This window comes from Aedes albopictus, chromosome 1 (genome assembly GCF_035046485.1).
Source record: "Aedes albopictus strain Foshan chromosome 1, AalbF5, whole genome shotgun sequence".
Lineage (NCBI taxonomy): Eukaryota > Metazoa > Arthropoda > Insecta > Diptera > Culicidae > Aedes > Aedes albopictus.
In genome coordinates, this window is record NC_085136.1 from 170613198 (window position 1) to 170634552 (window position 21355).

A 21355-nucleotide genomic window follows, 5' to 3' on the forward strand; every position below is an offset into this window, starting at 1 on the left:
AATCTTGATCCTGGAGTGTCTCCTCTCCACTGCTTGGTCATTTTAAACAGGTAAATTTGTAACATGATCTGAAAATTTCACATTTAATGTGAAGTTGTGGTAGATCTTACGCCGCAACGTACCATTCTAAGGTGATCTACCCAACCCACGTTCAGTCAACTAAAATTCCATTAGTTAATAAACAACGCCTATTTCTGATTCACATAGTTTTATTCAATATTATGCTCACGAAAACTACATCTCAATTTTAAAACACTTTCGACAAATTTCACTTGAATTCCACTGTTTAGCTCCAGTATTGACTATCGGGTATTTGTTAATATGCTTAAGTTTTCGTTCGGACTACAATACGACTAGTAAATTCCATTGGTTCAATAAAAACTGAATCTGCTATAATGTGTCTACAGAAGAAAGGCTTAATTCACGGTGGTAAATGTAGTTCGTAGACAACAAATGAATTCTGGCCTTGATTTATTTTGATTAAGTTTGGCGGTTCTAATGATGACTTATGCGTTTTTTTAACAAATATTAAATTAATTTAAAATCTTCAATTACTCAATTTGCTATTTGACACTCTGAGTTTAGTAGAAATTAGCTCCTCCGGTTTCTTACATGCATCTCAAAAGTATCACTTTCCATTATTGTTATCTCAATAGATGAAAATCAGATTATTTAACTTAAAATTAAATATCATAACGTGTTCTTTCAAATTCTTGTACCGACCGAAGTGTTTGAATAATTTTCACCAAAATGTGTTAATCATGAAATTTGTAAAAAAAATATTATGAAAAAAATTAACAATCAAATATTTCTAAATTCTTCATAAGTTGTAACTTTTTGCGAACATTGGGTGCACAGGGATAATTCTGCACATTACGTGCTGATTGCCATCCGCACACAATATTTCAGCCTGAAAAACAGTGCAGTAACTATCAAGCGATTAAAATTAATATAGCTTTGACTCACGGGAGGATACACCAGCACGACCTTCGGCGCCAGTAGTATACCATTGATGGCACCATGCAATTTTTTTTTTTCATTGAGAGCGTATTAATGTAAGGTGACCAATAGAATCAATGATGACTCCTACGTGCTTAAGCTGTTCAGTCACATTGATATAAAAATTTGAAAGATGCTAAGGTCTAACACCATTGTGGTTCGACCTTTCCGTGAAAAGAATAATGGATGTTTTTTTTGGAATATTCGAAAGGTCATATTGGTCACTAAAATCCTCAAACTATCTCAAGAGCACTCTGCATTAGATTGAAATGGGTGCTGATGTACATATCAACTAACATTTTTGGACAGTCAACGGCAAGAACGCAATCTATGTATACATTGTTATTGCTATTTCGATTTACGTAAAAACGTTCACCGAGAAATATCAATAAAAAAGATATATACAATTTAACGGCGATTGTGGCCGGCATACCTGTTTTTAATTACTATCTTCAACAATCAACGACGGATCAGATGTTCACCCTGCGACAGATTCTCGATAAATTTGCAGATCCATCATCTGTTTATTGGTTTCATCGGTGAAGAGAAACGGCAGCTATGGCAGTTTATGATCGAACATGGTTTTCCGGTGAAACTAACAGATTCGTGCGACGCTTGACGGATCGAAATTAAGTGTACGGTTGACTGGTTCAACTTCAACGGAAAAGCTTATAGGGTGTTGGTTCCCTTCTTAAGCATGTGGCTCCCATTTTCATCCTACGAAAAACAAAGGATTGAAGCGCTGTTTGTTTTGTTTCTTATTTTTGTATTTTTTGTTAGAAGTGAGCACCCATGAAAACAAAAAGAACGGAATCAATCGGTGCCGTAATCGCTTGTTTTCGAATAGGATGAATATGGGAGCGTGAGATTAATGATGGAACACATTCCCTACATACTTGAAAAAGGTCGGGTGCTATTGTCTGCATTTGCTCCTTTTGTCACTATGAAGTTTCAGTGAAATTCAAATCTTTTCTCACGAACACTCTTCAACGAGCTTGAATATGGTAACGGTTCGAATTTTGGACCCCTGGTGGAGGACATTGGTTTTAAATTGAAGTAAAAAACAGTTTCGATTTAGAGGGTGTTACATATCATAATGATGTTAGTATGATCGTCAAAGCCTCCACTGTCCATTAAAAATACCCACAAGGTCATTTCTGGCTGAAAATTTGATGAAAATACCTGATATTTAAAGCATTAGTTTTCACTGTTTTGAACACCCCGATACATTTTGGACTCCCTTATATATATATTTGACATAAACCCGTTTGGAACTATTTTCGAAGAATCTGCCACTTGAATATCCTGGACCACATCCTTATTACTTGATCGACAAAGGCTGATCAGACGAATTTTGAGAATTCAATGCGCTAGAATGATAAACGTTTTTGTTTACATCCGCAAGTTTCCTCAGCACTGCAATCTCTTTTTGTAAACATGTTGCGACACTCGCACGGATGACGACATTGACAAAACTTTTTTCAAGGCACGTAATGATATTTCCAGTGAGGAAATGATTTCTGCCCGTGCGGAGCAATCTAATGTATGGAATGATTCTAAACATTGTCGTCATCTCTTCATCAAATCTATGAAAATTGTGATAATACGACCCAGGGCGTCCAAATTATATTGGTTACCCTATGAGTTATAATGGAAAAAGTACGTTTTCCCATACAAAAGCCCATACCAATTTCAATTGCAATGCGGAATACGGAGACACAACTAATTGCTCAATATTTCTGAAGAAAAAAGGCCAAATCGAGGTGAAATTCTTTGGGGCAAACTATACAACAATAATACTCTTAAAACCAGAAATATACCCAGTAGCAAAACTGCAAACACCTGTTTTTGAACATGCTTCTACTGTCTATACAACCTGCTGACACAACAAGTCAAGTGCTAAACACAAAATGAATCTTGACAATCTTAGAATGATGTCCATGTGTAATGATAGGACTTCAGCTTACAATCGAAGTTATTATTATTATCTGTTTATTAATGAGGTTTATCAGCCCTAGGCTGGTTCATCTCTTCACTACAAAGTCATAGAAAGTCAATTGGACAGTAACTTGACTTCTGCTGCTCGGTCGATTCATGAATTTAAAATCGTCGTATGGTTAACTTCTTACTACTGATAAATCATTCAACCCAATGCAATTTTAAACTAAATTATATAGATTATTGAAAAAAAAAATCAAAAATAAAAAGCACAGCCTATTAAACGATGATCAGAATACCGTTGAAATGTTTGCTACCTACTTTACTCTCGACTATCGATCCAAGAATAAAACGTGTTCAATAAATAACTGTGTAAGTTTGCCAAAAGGGGCAACATAGCTTCCTGCGAAAATCCCTATAAACACCTACTCACATAGTTTTAAGTATGGTCTATTTTTTTAACTAAATGATAACTAAATTATCACAAATCGAATCACATTCGTTCTTGTTAAAGTCGTATCAAATCTCACACGTTGTAGGTGATTGCACCAACTTCAACGATATTCTTCACATCGATAATACTGAAACTAAAAAGAAAAACCATATAGAATTTCGGATACAATCAAAACTATAAATCTAGTATAAGTGAGGTTCCATATATTCGTAAATAAACGAAATAAATCATACGACTCGTTATGTTTGGATTAATACTAGTAAATACATTAATAAACATGATCATTGTGAATAATAAGTACCGAAAAAGTAACTCTAAAATAAATATAAACTCGAAATAATGATGATAATTAGGAACATCTAGGATAGGGTTTGTATAAAAACTGTGAAATGAGATTTGTGTCCTTTTTCGACTCTGTAAACAAAAACGTTGTTTATAGGAAGAAATTAATAATACAGTTCTAAGCGTAAGTCTTTTGAGACAATTTTGAATGTATGAGGAGAAACAAGCAGCTTGAGCGCTAGACACAAGAGATTCCGCCAACTTCTCATTTCGTTGCAGAGATTCAGAGCAATATATGATAAAAACATGGGATCCAATACGATGATCTCGGTTACTAGTCGCTATTAGATAGTCGTCATCAAACTCGTATAGTCTGTCTTTTTGCTGCTGGTGTTCTTGACTATTCTTAGTTAATCTGTGACACATTTTCAGGGAAATTACAATGCATATCATGGTTACGATTACTACACACACGACGAATAATAGTAATGTCGGTTGATGACTGTGTTGTACCCCACTCTTACGGGTACAACAGCTGATAATTGTAGCTATTGTATTGGCTATGAATAGCATCAGCAGCAGGATCCATTTTAGTTACGGACAAATAGGTTTCTTGGGCTTTTTGAGCTCCGTCTCTTCATCACCTCCACGGCGTGATACTTCGGTATAACGTTCGCCTTTGAGCGAAACAATTTTGTTGTCTCGATAACGAATAAGCTTTTTCGGTTCAACCTTTGGCGCAACCGGTTTGTACTCGCGGTGATCCTCTTTGTCAACATATGAGTATCTGAAACATAGTAATTTATAGTTAGTTTCTATAATAAAATAAGTAAAAAAATTCAGAAATAACGTAAACAGCCTTATCTTTTGTTCGTCGTTCATAATATTAGATATGTTGGATATACTTGAATAGGTTTGGAAAATTAGCTAATACACGGGGACAAATTTCTTTCGTTTGAAACCAAAATATTCATGTTTATTCGGTAAACTGATAAAATATTTAAAACTAAAATATTAATTTTTAAAACAAACTCAATTACATATTGATTTCTACTATACCCATTGAAGAGCCCCCCGTTCCGCCGTCGAGAACGTAAACAAAACTCTCAAGCTCCAGCTGCATCACCAAACAAGATTTCCTCTTGCAAAAAAGGCAAGTTTCACCAAAAGTTTCCACGAAATCCCATTAATTTCGGGAGCGTATGTTATCTACATGATGTGGCATTGAAAGTGCCACGCGGGAAGCGGATTTTCCTAGAGAAGGAAATAATTTTGTAAATTTAATTGGAAAACAAATATTTCCGTAGGGCCGACCTGCCACAAAAAAACATTTTTTTTTACATTTGTTTCTAACATAACCAGTCAGAAGATACATGTTTGTTTCAAAAATGGATTGAATTTGCTTCAAATGTGACGTTCGATTTGCTCCAAACAGTTTTATTTTTGTTGCCAGAACAAATTGACAATTTATTTGAGTTTACCTGAAATATTTTTGATTTTACCATGCTTTTTTCTGCGTGTTAGTTGAGCTCGGCTAATTTCCATTCTTTTGCCGAGATCCGCACAGCCGAGTGCTCGGCAACCTAAATTTAACTGAAATATCGGCAAAAAATCAATTTTATTCATAGCAGCACCTATGGGTGCCGCTGGCATCAAACTTCAAACGTCAAGTTTTTAGCCGAGATTCAACAAATGAACTTTAACCGAGATTTGCACAGCCGATCTCGGCATTCCGTTTTAAGTGTGATGAGGCGTAACAATTGGCGAATTTTTAGCCTTGCAACAATTGGAAAATTACCCTAAATATCAGATCCACGGAGAGATTGAAAAATGCTAAAATGCATAAAATCTTTACTAAAAGCATATTCGATCTGCCCACCCTTTCGAATGCATATTTTGGTGGTTATTCATTCAATGCATACATTGGAGTTTTGCGTTGGAATGCATATATCGAATATATTTGTCAATGCATATTTGAAATTGTTTTTGTTTTTTTTTCAATTGCGATGAATAAGAAAAATGTAATAAGTTTAGTGGAGTAAAACAGTTCACATAATAAATTTATTAACTTTATCCTTATCTAAAATACATGTAAATCTTACTCTGAACTATATTAGTCGGAGATAATTAGCACCAGGCTTATTGCACGGAGACTCCTACGGTTCGTTCATCGTTGCATGTTGTTGCGCCGGAGCCGGAGTCCGATCCTTGATCAGACCACTTCTGCAGCAGGAACTGTCTAGTTCGGATCATCTTTCTAGCAGGAACTGGTTCGATGCATCTTCCCGGTGGTGCCAGTATCTGTTAAGTCCAGATCTTTCCGGTAGTGCCGAAAGCTGTTGTAAATAAGAAAAACATACAATTTAGCCTCTGTAAGAAACATATTCTAGATGTACTTACCGACAATGGAGTAGTAATCGCGATCGCGGTTTGTGATACGCCATGGCTTTCCCTAAGGACACTAGAGGAACTCGCGGACAAACTAAAAACATGAGCGCGGATAACTTTATAACTTCCTATCAATAATGGCGGTGGTCAAGTTGAATATTTTATTAAGTCCTAAGAGTACTATAAGGGTCTTGATATTCACGGTAACCAATAAATACCGCAAATTCCGCGGATTGCATATTATAAATGAAGCAATGCATATTTTTCATGCATGGCAATGTTTAAAACAGGCAAATGAAAAATTATTAATAAATAATAAACTAAAATGATTAACCATTTTTCTCCGTGTCTCTGATCAGGGAGCGTCCATATATTACGTAACATTTGTAGATAGGCGAATAGGGAATCTTTGATAGTGCGGCAGGCAATGTATATTTTATCTAATAACTATGATTCTGCTAAGCAGTTAAGGACAAACGTCTTGACATCCCGATTCAACAGTGCATCAAAACTTCAAACGCACAAATCTCAAGAAGCAAGCTTTACAAAACAGTGCATTTTATTATTCTGTTCTTGCTCACTTATAATAAGTTTAAAATAGGAAGATCAGGTGCGTTGGTTTTGTTTACGAAGAGATTTGTGAACTCGAAATCGTGACTAGGTGCCAAAGTCGGCCATTGTGGCGGCTATTTTGGGATTCTAACAAGTCTGTCCTTAAGTAAAAGACTGCGTAGAATAAAAGTACGCATGACAACCTGTCTTCAGTGTTGGTAAAATCATACTCAAAGCCAGAGTTTAAAATTTTCATTTTCAATGAGTGAAATTCAACGTGAATTTTGAAGATTCTCAACTGAGGGATCAAAATAAAATTCATTTTGGTGAATGAATTTTTTCACCTATTCATTCATTTTTCTGTCACTGACAATTTTCACTGAGAAATAAAACTGGACCGTAACTCCCGATTATACTTCAAATTTCCTCAAAACTTGTGTATAGTAGTTAATTAGAATATTAATTATGTTCTCTATTTGTCCATTAAGTCTGATTGTGCGTCTGTTAACAGAAATTGGACATTTTACGACGTGCGAAAACATATTCGTGACAGAAAATTGAATAAAAAAAGAGAGGCATTCAGCTGACAATGAATGTGGCCAAACACGAATGAAAAAAATGAGAATGTCAATCTTCACTTTCAATCTTCGATTTTTTTACTCTCTGCTCAAAGCAGACTCATAAACCGTTCCCGCGTGAGCAAACTCGCGCGCGGTGCTAAATCATTTTCTCACGCGCGAGATTTTCATGCAAAATCTCGCTCTCACGAGTCAAGCGCCAAAATCTCATCCGCTTGTAAAAAGAATCCAAATCAATTTGAACGCCATTCAATGTTATTGTACGCTAGATTAGCCTTTGTTCTATCATATAATCCTAAAAACTTCGACGTAAATAATAAGAATACCAAGAAATAAAGCAATGAGTGAAACGGCGAGTCAAGAATCGCGTGTGAAACAACTCAACCATGAGATTTGAGAATTTGAGTTTTTACCAACACTGCCTGTCTTTAGAGGTATTTTCATTAACATCGAATTTATATGTAACTTTTGCGACAACAATTGAAAATGGTTATTAGAATAACTAGCCACAGAAGTCCAATGTCGCGACTGTTCGTGTGACTAACATCTAGTTTGCCACGCCCTTACAGCGTCAGTAGCGGTACTAGAAGTGTCAAATAAATTTTGTTTACCAAAACAAAAGATGCCCTTCAATCCGGAAACATAAAAACAATCAATGATTACAATAAAAGGTATTAATTTAATTAAATAGAAAAAAATGACTACAGCGCCATTGGAGTTCTAGTGTATTTCTACTAAATGGTTGTAATCTTAGCCATAAGTAGGCGTTTTTTTATTTTTTTTTATTTTTTTTTTATTTTTGTGTATTTTAACTAGTTGCTAATTTTACACTCATAAGTAGGCGTTGACTTATGGCTATGATTTCAACAATCTGCTCCTCAACTGTTTTTTACTATTTTTTCATTGAACAGCCATTTATTTTCGATCTACCGAATCATAGTAGAATAGGACAGATTGGTGAAGTACTAGATTTGTAGTAATGAGCTGAATTTTAGTATGCACACTAAGATCAGCTCGGTATTTTTCCCATCTTTTTACTGAGTTCTCAACAGCAGATTAAACTCGGTACGCTCGGTTGTTTATTTTGCGGATATTCTGTAAATGAGTTACCGAGCTCAGCTAAGAAACTGTCAAAAGTTACTGATGCACGGTAAATATCGTTACTGATGAACGGTAAATACGATTACTGAGCGTACCGAGATAAATCTGCTGTTGAAAACTCAGTAAAAAGATGAAAAAAATACTGAATTCAGTGAAAAAATTACTGAGCTGGAACATCTGAATCTTAGTGTGTGGTGAGAAAGTCAATTCTCAGTTTCTGCAATGAAATGGCGCAAAAAGTGTGGGTAGGGTAGGTAATCATGGATGGAACCAAATTGCGGCTTTCTGAAGCAGCGGCACTTTCGATCGATTTTTTCATCCACATGGAAATAATTTACTACGGTAAGGTCTCACGTATATGAAAGCCACGGGTATTAGCTTTCCGTAAAGTGGCAAAAAGTTAACATTTGCACCAAATTTCATTGAGAAATTCAATTATTTGTCAATAGTGATTTTAATCTTAATTTGAACCATCGTAATCATAATTTGAACCAATTTTAATCTAGATTTGAACTAGTAGCGGCAGCAGCTCGAGCAATTCCCGCAACAGCCAATTTCATGCTAAACAACTAAAAATCACATGGATCTGCTAATTCTCATAACTCTTTTTCATTAGGCAGTGGAATTTCAGCTCAGAATGTTCAGAATCCTTCAGGAATTCGAAAACTAAATTTGGAATTTTCCATCGCCCACGAGTAAACAAAGCAACCACTAGCGCAGTCTGCAGGCCAACACTGGAAGCTCGCCCCCATTCACTAGTTCAAATCTAGATTTCAAATGGTTCAATTCAAGATAAGATTCTCCAAGTAAGAATTACTTAAATTTGATAATTTTATGATAAATAATGCGGAATATTATTTGGTTGGTCGATTCTACGATAAATAAGCTTTCATTTGACGTGTTCACTTATTGCGTATGATACACTGCATGAGCTGTACGAGTGCACCGAAAATGTGCTTTCTCTGGGGGGAAATGGGTGGAATCTCAGTGATTTTTCAATTACCTGTTTTCCATGACAAAAACGCATTTTTCAATGCTTTTAAAGTCAATGTTATCAGGTTATATTATGGAAAGCTGTTTACCATCTTTTTCGGGACAATATTTGCCTAAAAATACGTCGTTTTAATGAATTTCAAAATGGTTCAAATTAAGATTACAATTTGACTAGTTCAAAGTTTGATTTCTTACCCTATTATGATTCCTTGCCTAATTTTATGCTGTTTGAGCAAAACTTTGGGTAACAGTGTTGTTGTTTTTTTCTATTTCTTGCAACATAAACAACATAGTTATCCAAAGTTTTGCTCAAACAGCATCAATTCAGGCAAGGAATCATAATACCCACGCTTTTTGCACCATTTTATTGCAGAAACGGAGAATTGACCTTCTCACCATACAAAAATTCAGCTCATTACTACAAATCTAGTACTACACCGAACGTGCCCCATTGAAATTTGGCTTTGGATCTCTTAGCGAAACGTGTTTCGACAAATTGAAATCAATTTTGTAAACCGGAACAGAAACTTCCATGCACTGATTCTGTTCAGATAGTCAGGCTGCTATTAATGGACCTGCTTCGGCCAACTCTAGGTCGAAGTTGGTAACCGCTTGTCGAACTCAAATCGGGGAGCTGAATTCAGCAAACGCTGTTCACCTTGTATGGGTACCTGGACGTTCTGCCATCGCTGGAAATGAATTGGCCAATGCTCGCACTGGAGTATCACATGACTTAATTGGATTCTTTAGGGGTATCCGGATTATTTCATAATCGGATTTTCCGCCCAAAAAGTCCCGAAGTCGAAATCCAACATTTCATAACTTTTAGAGTCCGGGAACTATTTTTAAAAATCATTTAAAGTTTGTATGGGAAATTTTTTTTTGTTCGGGTCGAACTGTCACATTATCGATGAACTGCCATTCTATCCAAAACTGTTAAGGTGAATATATTACAAAGCCACCCCTCGAATTTTCAAGAGCACAAATCTGAAGAACCAAATGATGAATTGCGATGAAAAGGCAGCCATTTATTACGTAACGCTAAAATCGGCATTTTTCGACCCCCCCCCCCCCCCTCCCCCCACCGTTACGCTTTTTTGTATGAAACCCCGAATTTTTTTGTATGGACCGTAACGCTCGAGGATACTCCCCGCCCCCCTCCCCCTTGAGCGTTACGTAATTTGTGCATGGCGCCAAAGTTGATCGATTGGTCACCACCAGCGGGTGACCAATCGATCAACCGATTTAACGATCTTTTTTAAAATTTGATAGTTGGCCAACTGGTCAACCGTAGAAATCAGAGATGAGCGGAAGGTTCATACGTCGATTCGGCAACGCTGTTTGTTTTGTTTACAACAGCTGCCAACACTTGCTACAAAGCTAGATGTTCAAACTTTGTGCGTGACTCCGTTGTGGTTCAAGTTGTTTTGTTTACATTTTCTAATCATGGTAGATTTTTTTTTCAAAATTTTGTTGAAATAGCGGAGCAATCGAAGAAATCTGAAATTCAATGCAAAAGTGTTACGCTAATCATATCGGCAGAAGTGAAGCAAGAAGCAGCAATGGAAGTTTTTTCAACAAGTGCAGCAACAAAAGTGTCGTCATAAGCATGAGCTTTTGAAAGCAGAATTAATAAATTTTTATCTTTTTACTAAACATACATATGCCGCCAATATCTCGATATTAAAAATAAATAATTTTAATTTATTTAGTTCCGATTGCAATACCGTTCGAACGACGCGTTCCTACGAACGACAAGCATGTTCATTTGGCTCACATAGAGTGACTGGAAGGGAGAGTGGCGTCATGTTCCCATTTTGACAGGTCTCCTGCTCGTTTGGAACAGGAATTTGTATGGATTTGACAGATGACCGCTGTTCCAATTTTGACATTGACGCCACTCTAAGTTAAAGCCACTCTAGGCTCACACTTTGACAGTTCTCTCTGCACGATTGGCTCACAATGGCCGCCTCCGCAGATCTCTATAATGTAGGATTACTAGTCAACCGTGGCGCTCGCATAGTTTTTGTTTGAGTTTGACGCTTGCTCACTACCGCCACCTAGTTGGTGGTCGGCCAAACATAGTCCTTTTAGCATTGAGCGAATATGTTTGCGTGACTATGATTTGAATCGAAAAATGTTCGAAGTGTTACGTCTGTTTGTCTGTGGTCAAAGCATTGACTGGCCACTGCCAACTCAGCTATCACATGGCATATTCATCAAAAATACAAGGAAACTTGATAAGGAAATTGATAAGAGGTCCAGGGGGAGCGAAACTAGTTTTGGCAAGCCAAAAAAAAAAAAAACCGGTAAAGCCCGGGTTTTAGCTACTTTTTTCGTTCTAAAAATGTTTTCTATTTGAATGAATGGCCTCTAAAATTGTTTTCTATTTGAATGAATCATGTGCTCAAAAGGGGATCATGCGTCATCCATTTTTGTAAAATGGGGCAGTTAGTGACATAATGGACATCCTAAGCAAATGTATACGTTAGGCATATAAAACAAAATAAAACTCAACTTGTTATCAGTGTTCTTGCAACTTAAGTTTGTGCACTATATGTTTCAATCATTTAGAGCCATCTCTTTTGATTTTGAGTAAATAATGATTTTGTAAACCGTGTGTATTTTCGGGTTGGCAGTAAAAGTACGGGGCGAAATGGAGACCCATCAGGGCATAATGTACACCCCTGCATATGATCATATATATAAAAGCCCAGCGTTATCTGTCTGTCTGTCCGTAACACTTTGAAATGTTTCACCATAGTTGTATCAAATTTAAATTTATAAAAATTACGAGAACTTTCTGGATGTGTTTTGAATTTCCAGAAATATTAAGAAAAACCTTCTGGAATGTTCCGGAACATCAATATTCTAAAGATTCCTAGAATTTTCTGGAAGTTGCTGAAGGTTCAAGAAAGGCGAGATGGGCCAACCCTGGCCTCAGCCTGTCACACTAGTGACAAACGCAAAGAAAAAAAGGCTCCAGAAAAAAAGGAAAAAGAACGTTCTAGAATGTTTTGGAGTATTGAACTTCTTGAAATTTTGAGAATCTCCTTGAAGTTTCTGGACGCTAAGAACCTTTGTAACGTTTCGACGTTTTTATTCTGTTTAAGTAAAATAAAACTTGAATTGAGTTCGATGAACTTGGATAAATATGTATTTTTTTTCATTATTTAAGATTTCTAATTCAAAGTTCGTTTCTTTAAATTATTACATACTACCGTGAGGTCGCCATTCACCGCTCATGCCCCATTCACCGCTCATTTTGGGACAATCATACAAAAATGATCAAATGTTAGTAAGGTACCGTAACAAAAGTGAATGTAACATGCTGCCACATTAAAAAACTTTCATTTCACCAAGCTTTTATATGGGTGTACCTGAAATCACGTTCTCAAAAAATATTTCTCACACTGCGCTGCAGGACAATATGGGAACTGTTCAGGGGAAACAGCGGAAAAATGTCCAACAGGTAAAATCCGTTAAAGATTCCATTTTAAATAAAAGAAAATCGGGTTAAGTACGGTTCCTTTAAATTCCACTAAGAATTTGCATCCTTTGACAGATACGTATTTCGACCTCAACTGTAAGGTCGTCTTCAGTGTCTTGTACTTGACTCGACTCCATTCCATTTTGACAAAACAGGATGAACTGAACGTCATGAATCATCAATACTTAGGTAAATATAAGTTATTTTGTTTTTATAAATGAATAGTTTCTGTGATTCCATGATAAAATAATCCAGTGAGCGGTGAATGGATCCATTATGAGCGGTGAATGGATGCATGAGCGGTAATAAGAGCCAAGAGATAACACATTTCAATTTTTATTTTTTCGGCTGTAAACATATTTTACAATCGTTTTATATTTTTTCTATAATAACAACATAATTGTTGAGTTGTTAACGTAAATTAAAGTACAATATTCGCAAACGTCGATTTTTAATGTCATATACTTTACGAAAATGCCGTTAAATGAGCGGTGAATGGCGACCTCACGGTATTTTAGTTAATTTGTAGTTTTTGACGTTTTTATCTTTTTTAAGTAAAATCTTATTTAAATTGGATTTGTTGAATTTGTCTTTAAGTTTGAACCGTTCCATTTAGTAGAGATTATCCGTTTCATGTAAGGTTTGTGTCCAGGCTAAGCTAATGACGATTCATGTTACATATCTTATAGGACTTTTTCGATGGCGCAAAATAGTTTTACGGCCATGTGCGATTTAAATTTGGCACACTTGTATATAATAGTTTGTAAATTGAATAGACGACTGCTTCAATAGCAGGAAATTTACTTGACTAGAGATTTCGACTGACTCCATCACTTGATAGTTGAGTCGGCTGGAGAACAGAAGCGAGCTTCGGCGACCTTCTGCCAGTTTTAAGTTTTTGTTAAGGTGTGTAGTGTTTTATAGTATTGTAAATTTGTTAAGTAGTGCCGTTTGAAGTGAATTTAACATTAATTGTCTTTGATTTTCGTTCTGTAGGGGCTTAAATTTTGGTTTTTGTCGCCAGGGGCAGACGCTCTGTTCCCTGTGCGTTTAATTGTTGTTAAAAAGGTAATTATTAAAATTGAATTAGTTTTAGTGTATGTTGTTTTAATTTTGTGTTCGTCTTTGGACCCTAGCGTCCAAAAGACGCTTTTTATTTCGGGCTTTAAGCCATATTCAGTGCTCTACTGGTGCTCTTCCTCGCCCGCCAATTATTGGCAGCCAAACGGAGTAAAGGGAGAACTTCCGGCCTACCTGCGTGCGGTTGCGCATGATCGGGCAGAGTAGCGGACCGCCGACCGGCGAACAATCGGAAGAGCCCACCATCGTCGACGATTGGCCACGAAGAGAGCATCGTCAACGACCAAGAACCTGCGCAGGTACGTTATTCATGGCCATGATCACACACACATACAACACACATACGTACACAACTCATTTTGACGCTCGTTTTGTGAAAGACAATATACATTCAAATGAATTCAATTGCTTTGTTTTACTTGTTTCTATTGTTTTTTTTGTTTGTTTCTTTAGATATCGTTTAAATAAATTCGCTTCAGTGACTCTTACTTGTTTGCTTGCTGTTGTTTATTCTGCTTTTAGTCTCTTTTGGTGTAAATTTTCGAAGGATCATCTACACTGAGAAAACTCATCTTAAGGTATATGATTGTCTTATGAAATTTCGACATAAGAAAAAGTTTTGATTTCCATAAAAAATCTTATAAAAAAGCGTTTCATAAGGCACTTTATGAAATATTTTTTGCGCAATATAAAAAAAATGTCGCATCCTGGAATCGAACCAGGCACGTCGAGATCGGAGAACGCGTACAAGACCAATCTAATGCATTTCTTTAGACATTTTTGCTTCACTGTACAAGGTATGTCGTACGCAATTACCTTGATATAATTCTATTCTTCAGCTCAGTCTCGTCGATTTGCGGAAGCGATTTGTTGGATTGCAGATTGTTCGGATTTCCTTTTAGGCTTTGCCCAGCTTCTTGGCGATGAAGCAATATTTGCGTAGCTCGATCAATGTCTCCATTTGCGATCAAAATGCAATGCTTAACCTGAGAATTAAAAAAAATAGATGTTAGCCGAAACTAAGCAAAAAAAAAAAACAAAAAATATGTAAAACATACCTCAATAAGTGAACTTTCCGGAAACATTTCTTGCAATGCTTCGCATTCGTCACTGAAAAGATCACAATTGGAGCTGTCAGTAGAACCCGCATCACTCGTTTCCGAGAGATGCTGAACTCGTTTGGGATGGCAACCGCCGCCATTGGCAGTTGGTTCATTCTCAGAGATCGATGACTGTCGACCACGAAGTTTTTCTTCCGGTAGTATGTCGGCCAAACTTAGCGAGCTAAAAAATAAGAACTAATGTTAGAGTTTTTTTCCGGGGAATATCACAGTGAAGCATACTTCAGTGATAGGTTTTGTACATCGTTGTTACAAGCTTTGTTGTGTTTTTCAGACAGTTGGCTTTCCAGCTGGAATATCCAGGAACAAACAGTTGCCGGTTCGATGTTGGAAAAATCATTGAAATATGCAGACATCATTTCAATGAAACCTGAAAAATACATGATATTTCTTAACATAAGTAAAATACATCACACGAAGATTTTTTTTCTTTTACGACTCTCCACGAAAGTGGTGCGCTGTAAATGATACACCGCGCGGCCTTTGTATTATGCTTTTGGTTGAATTCCCGAAGTGATCTGGGGTGCGAAAACTGAGTTTTTACCCACTTTTATGTGTCGCAACTAGTGGTGTGCCGGGACCTTATTTATCGATATTATCGATATCCGTTTACCCAATTATCGATATCGAAACGAAATCGGTTTCCAAATATCGATATCGGATCCGATAATGAATAAAATATGATATTTTATTTTTTAATTCACTTTTTATTCATATTTGACGGTTTCAGTTGCCAGTCAATTTCCTCAAAGTGAAAAATTAACACCATGTTCATTTATTAAGCCTTTCCGGAGACAAACGCTCAGAAGCAACTGACGTTGCAATTTTAATCATTAATTTTCTTGGAGCTTGATACAACAGCGGGTATCCACACTTAAAATTCTACCAGTATATAAAAATGCTGCTGTACAGATTCACCCTTTGGCTGCCCTTATGGACCTTGAAAATAAAATGAATAAAGGATGAGTCCTAAATATGTCGTTGAACATGGTTGAACCTTGTGTTGAACTATCCATTCGTGATAACTCCAAAGCTTCGTAGCACTGATGGACTGTTCGATATCGCGCAAGGAATATCGTCGATATCGGGTTTTAAATTATCGAATATCGTATCGATAATTTAGACCCGATAATTATCGATAATATCGGATTTATCGATATCGGTACACCCCTAGTCGCAACCCGATTCGGATGAGTGCATATTAGCGTGGGTCATAGAGGTCGGTTTTTCAGATCAAAGTTTTTTTTTGCTCCATGTCGGGTCCTGAACGACTGTACAAAATTTGAGCACGATCAGTCATGCCTACACTTTGCGCATCGCGATTGAAATTTGTATGGGATTTTGTATGGGAAACCTCACTTTTTTGCATTTTTCTTATAAAAGAATAAAACTACCCTAAAAGTATTGACCCGATTATGTAATAGTATAGCCTCAGATGTCCTGAACAGCGATCCGAGTCTTGTAACAAAAGTTATAACCGCAACTGATCGCATGAGTGTGCTTATCTTTAACATGTAAAGGAATAACATCAATAATAAAATCTAAATTTTTGGCCTGGTTTTCGAAGAGTGTATCTTTTTCATCATCCATCGGATCGCTTTGCGGTCTTCGACAAAGTTTTTTGACACATCCTGGGCTATACTTTAACATTAACGGTTATATGGTGTAGGGTAAGTAATCATGAGTTGAACCAATTGGCGGCTTTCTGATGCATCGGGAATTTTGACTGTTTTTTTTTCACCCACACGGAAATAATTTACTACGGTAAAGTCTCAGGTATATGAAAGCCACGGATATTAGCTTTTCATAAAGTGGTAAAAAGTTTACATTTGCACCAAATTTCATTGAAAAATTCAATTATTTGTCAATAGTGATTTTAATCTTAATTTGAACCATCGTAATCATTATTTGAACCAATTTTAATCTAGATTTGAACTACTGGCGGCAGCAGCTCGCGCAATTCCCACAACAGCCAATTTCATTCTAAACAACTAAAAATCACATGGATCTGCTAATTCTCATAACTATTTTTCATTGTGCAGTGGAATTTCAACTCAGAATGTTCGGAATTCTTCAAGAGTGTGGAAACTAAATTTGGAATTTTCCACCTCTCAAGAGTAAACAAAGCAGCCACTAGCGCAGTCTGCAGGCCAACACTGGAAGCTCGCCTCCATTCACTAGTTCAAACCTAGATTACAAATGGTTCAATTCAAGATAAGATTCTCCAAGTAATAATTACGTAAATTTGATAATTTTATGACAAATAATGTGAATTATTATTCGGTTGGTCGATTCTACGATGAATTTGTTTTCAATTAACGTATTCACTTATTGTGTGTGATACAATGATGCGTGAGCTGTACTGCCCCCACTCGCATAACAGTTGCTGGATTTCCTATGCATATGGGACTGTTATGCAAGTGGGGCAGTGTACGAGTACACCGAAAATGTGCCTCCTCTGGGGGAAAATGGGTGAAATCGCAATGGTTTTTCAATTACTCTATTTTCAATGGAAAAAAAGCTTCATTCAATGCTTTCAATGGTAGTCAATACTACTAGATTATATTACGGAAAGCCTTTAACCAACTTTTTTGCGACAATTTTGGCAAACTTCAATCTCGATGCGCAAAATGTAGGCTAAACCAATCATGCCCAAATTTTGCACAGTTATTTGGGACCACAACGGGCATCTTGAAAACTTTAATCTGATTGAATCTGATCAATTTTAAATTTTCCCATACAACGTTGACCCGCCCTAGTGCATACTGTAGCTCTTAATTAGCTGAATGATGTGCAATGCCAGCAATCACTTCAAATTTACTTCTGAATCTGCAACTTCACATGTCGCGCGAGTCGCGACTTCGATTTGGTGCTGCGACGATAATAATGTTTACAAACGCGCATTTGCACGAAATTCCACGCGGCAAATCCTTCTGAAAAGGAACGGCCGCACTTGAGGAAACGCCGCAATGTTATCTCTCATAAGAATGAAGTAAACGAGGTGCAAAAAAACGCGGCTGTTCCTTTCCACGGCGATAGGTCGCGTGAACTTTTGGGCAAATGCGCTAATAGTTCATTCATAGTTCACTCACGAATTTTGTATGCGTGTTCGACACTTATAGTATATAGTAGAAATCCTCTACATAGAGATGAGCGGAAGTTACGTATGTCGATTCGGCAACGCTGTTTGTTTTGTTTACAACAGCTGCCAACACTTGCTACAAAGCAAGATGTTCAAACTTTGTGCGTGACTTCGTTGTGGTTCAAGTTGTTTTGTTTACATTTTCTAAATATGGTAGAAATTTCTTTCAAAATGTTGTTGAAATAGCGGAGCAATCGAAGAAATCTGAAATTTATTGCAAAAGGGTTACCCTAATCATATCGGCAGAAGTGAAGCAAGAAGTAGCAATGGATGTTTTTTCGACAAGTGCAGCAACAAAAGTGTCGTCATAAGCATGAGCTTTTGAAAGCAGAATCAATAATTTTTTATCTTTTTACTAAACTTACATATGCCACCAATTTCTCGATATTAAAAATAAATAATTTTAATTTATTTAGTTCCGATTGCAATACCGTTCAAACGACGCCTTCCTACGAACGATAAGCATGTTCATTTGGCTTACACTTTGACAGTTCTCTCTGCACGATTGGCTCACAATGGCTGCCTCCGCAGATCTCTATAATGTAGGATTACTAGTATATAGGGAAGTGGAACCACCTCGGCAGGGGTCCTATTTTGGGCACTTTTCTGCTATAACTCAGCCGATTCTGACGTGACGTTTGTTCGCTAAGTGAAACATAAACATGTTGCAGTTATCGAACGTCAATGTATGACACTAATGTAAATTCGATTGAGTCAAACAAGATGTTTGAGCATTGGTTTCTTTTGACCCTGTGTACTGAAATCTTTAGGTGCTGTGTGCTGATACACTGTTTGACCACAAGCCAAATATATGACCACTTTTGACAGATAAATATTGGCGGGTTGTTTAACTCTGTTTGTCTCTATTCGTTTTGCCAGTGACATATTTTTTTGCCTAGTACACTTTTGGTCAAAAATTAACTCAAAAATAGTCAAATATTTATTTATGTGAATATCAACTATTGTTAATTCTTCACTCAACTAATAAAATTTTCAAACTTTTCAACTTGGGAAGTGAAACTGCTATTGTAGTCTTATACAACTACACTGTTAGTTTATTGTTACATCAGATTTTAGATTTTGAACGCTACACAATCTTGGATTATATGTTTTGCAGGGAATGAGTGAAGAATCAGCTATAGCTAAAAATATGCAGAATATCTACAAGTTTAGCGAGTATTACCAATTCTGAAATATTTTAATTAGTTAAATTGACTGGTGTAATCTTAAATTTATCGCATTTTAAATCGAACGTCTCCGGAAGGAGTAAACAGCTTTTACCTGTAATTTGATATGAATGTTGCCACTACATTGATATGTAGCCAATATGAAACATAAGTCGGACTCATAATAACATCTATTTACCTTCCACATCAAAGCACGGATCCTGCGATGCTTCTTCTAGTATTGAGATCACATAGGACAGTACTATGTCGTCGACAATGTTAAGATCGGCACCCGGAATATGGGTGTTTATGAACTGAAACAGACTGTTCTTCACCACATCGTGCTGTTGAGCAATGTTTGTCATCTAGGAATGAAGAAAATATTCGGTTGTTAATATGAGGCTGAAGGAAATATCGATTTTTCCTGTAGGTGCTATGTTTTATGCAATATGTCAAGCATTTTTATGATATTTTATTCTAACGCAATCTTGAGATTTTCTATTTGTGAAGTTTTTACAATAATTGAGAATTATCTCCTCATTGCTATTGCTATTCTAATATTTAAGCATAAACTGCTTACTTTTGATGTTTTTTTTTCGCGAATTTCTGACACTACGCCCAGTAGAGAAATTTGAAATTAATTCACGAAACTTCTGGGATGTTCTAACGAAAATGGTTTAAATGCTTTTTTTTCAACAGAAACGATAATAACTGTTAAGGTTTTGCCACCGGATATTAACTTAAGAAACGGGTTCACGCACTCAAATGAAATATTTTTTGCTCTGTACACCCAATTTTTGTATCATCCAGTAACAAGATACAGATTCGAACTACACTATGGTAGGCTGATCGGTGGACAGTCTCAAACAAAAGCCGATTTTTTGATTACAGTTCTGGTCGGCAACATGAAGCAACACATACATACAGCTACCCGACGTCAACTTTACGTATATTGCAAGAAGCTGGTTGCGAATGCATCTGTATGCGCAGTTTCACGCTATAAATCGGTTCATAAGGTGTGAGCACAATAAAGTGAGCAAAGCTTCATTACATACACTACATGAATGCTTAGAAACAACCTGGGAAACGGTTCTCAAACATAATGATGGATGAAGTTGTTCTGAATATCTTCTTAAGACAAAAAAACTCATCAGTTAGCTTGTAAAATGTAATTGAAATTGCCTACAGAGGATCAGTAAACAAAAAAAGAGCAATATCTGCTTATTTATAATCAACTGTAATAAGTTTTGTAAAACATAAACTGTTGAAATTATGATATTTTAAAAAGGGTTCAAAGTTAGTACTACGCTTGTACTATGATTGTGTTTTGCGTTTCTGGTGATCCAAAACATAAAAGCGATTGAAAAGCATTTTTGACACCTGTTATATGTTTTGGGCACGCTAAGGTGAATATAATTTGTACAGGGCCATTATCTAGACGTTTGGAATCATAAATATGTTCGAATGAGTATAATCAGTTTCGTACCTTTTAATTCCGCCCTATTTTGCTTATCCTTCGACAGATACGCGTATTTCGACTACCACGTGTAATCTTCCTCTGTGTCAGTTATCCAGTGGATACTGATTACACTCAACGGAACGTTTTCGAAAAAAGATACAAGACCTCTTGGGCCCTTTTCAAATGTTGCTCCACAATTGTTTTAAAAATGTGAATATTCTTAGTTTTCATATTTTGTCCGCGAAGCCCCCCCCGATTACCGAGTAGCATGCCGGCCCTGAGACCCAGCTCGAGGGGTCTCATGCTACTGAGCTTGTACGGGAGTAATTTATGAGCCAATGTGGCAATGAGCTAGAACAAATAAATTTAAATTTGTTGTCCCCGACGCCATGATGAAAAATAGCCGAACACTACCGCCTCCTCTATAACGATTCGCGTTGTTTTGATAGCTTGGCTCCAAACCCCCGTGTATTCATACAGGAAAAGGTTCGTGCCTGCGCTGATTTGACAGAACCGTTCGCTCGCTTTGCTAGTCGACCGTTAAATTTGGGGAGGACAGTTTTTAAAACACCACTGTCACGTCGGTTCGTCGGTGGTAGCACTCCAAGTTCA

General features: G+C 36.7%; 1 protein-coding gene across 1 annotated transcript; it reads right to left on the reverse strand.

Moving 5' to 3' along the window:
* Window positions 1-191: 191 nt before the first annotated feature.
* LOC109417110 (CUE domain-containing protein 2) lies at window positions 192-20166 on the reverse strand. The gene is made up of 6 exons (XM_019691236.3): window positions 19865-20166; window positions 19484-19649; window positions 15199-15346; window positions 14914-15139; window positions 14672-14841; window positions 192-4460 (listed from the first exon to the last, which is right to left on the reverse strand). Exons 2-6 carry the CDS (start codon window positions 19647-19649, stop codon window positions 4268-4270), a joined length of 903 nt encoding a protein of 300 aa, XP_019546781.1. The 5' UTR covers window positions 19865-20166; the 3' UTR covers window positions 192-4267.
* Window positions 20167-21355: the final 1189 nt, after the last annotated feature.

What these genes read in the sequence shown, in the direction of transcription:
- LOC109417110 (XM_019691236.3), bottom strand. Translation starts at nt 19,649, where the DNA reads ATGACAAACATTGCTCAACAGCACGATGTGGTGAAGAACAGTCTGTTT. An exon ending in GTACAAAACCTATCACTGAA is followed by an intron (nt 15,140 to 15,198) that starts GTATGCTTCACT and finishes CTTATTTTTTAG; the next exon opens with CTCGCTAAGTTTGGCCGACA. An exon ending in AAGAATAGAATTATATCAAG is followed by an intron (nt 4,461 to 14,671) that starts GTAATTGCGTAC and finishes ACTATGTTTCAG; the next exon opens with ATACTCATATGTTGACAAAG.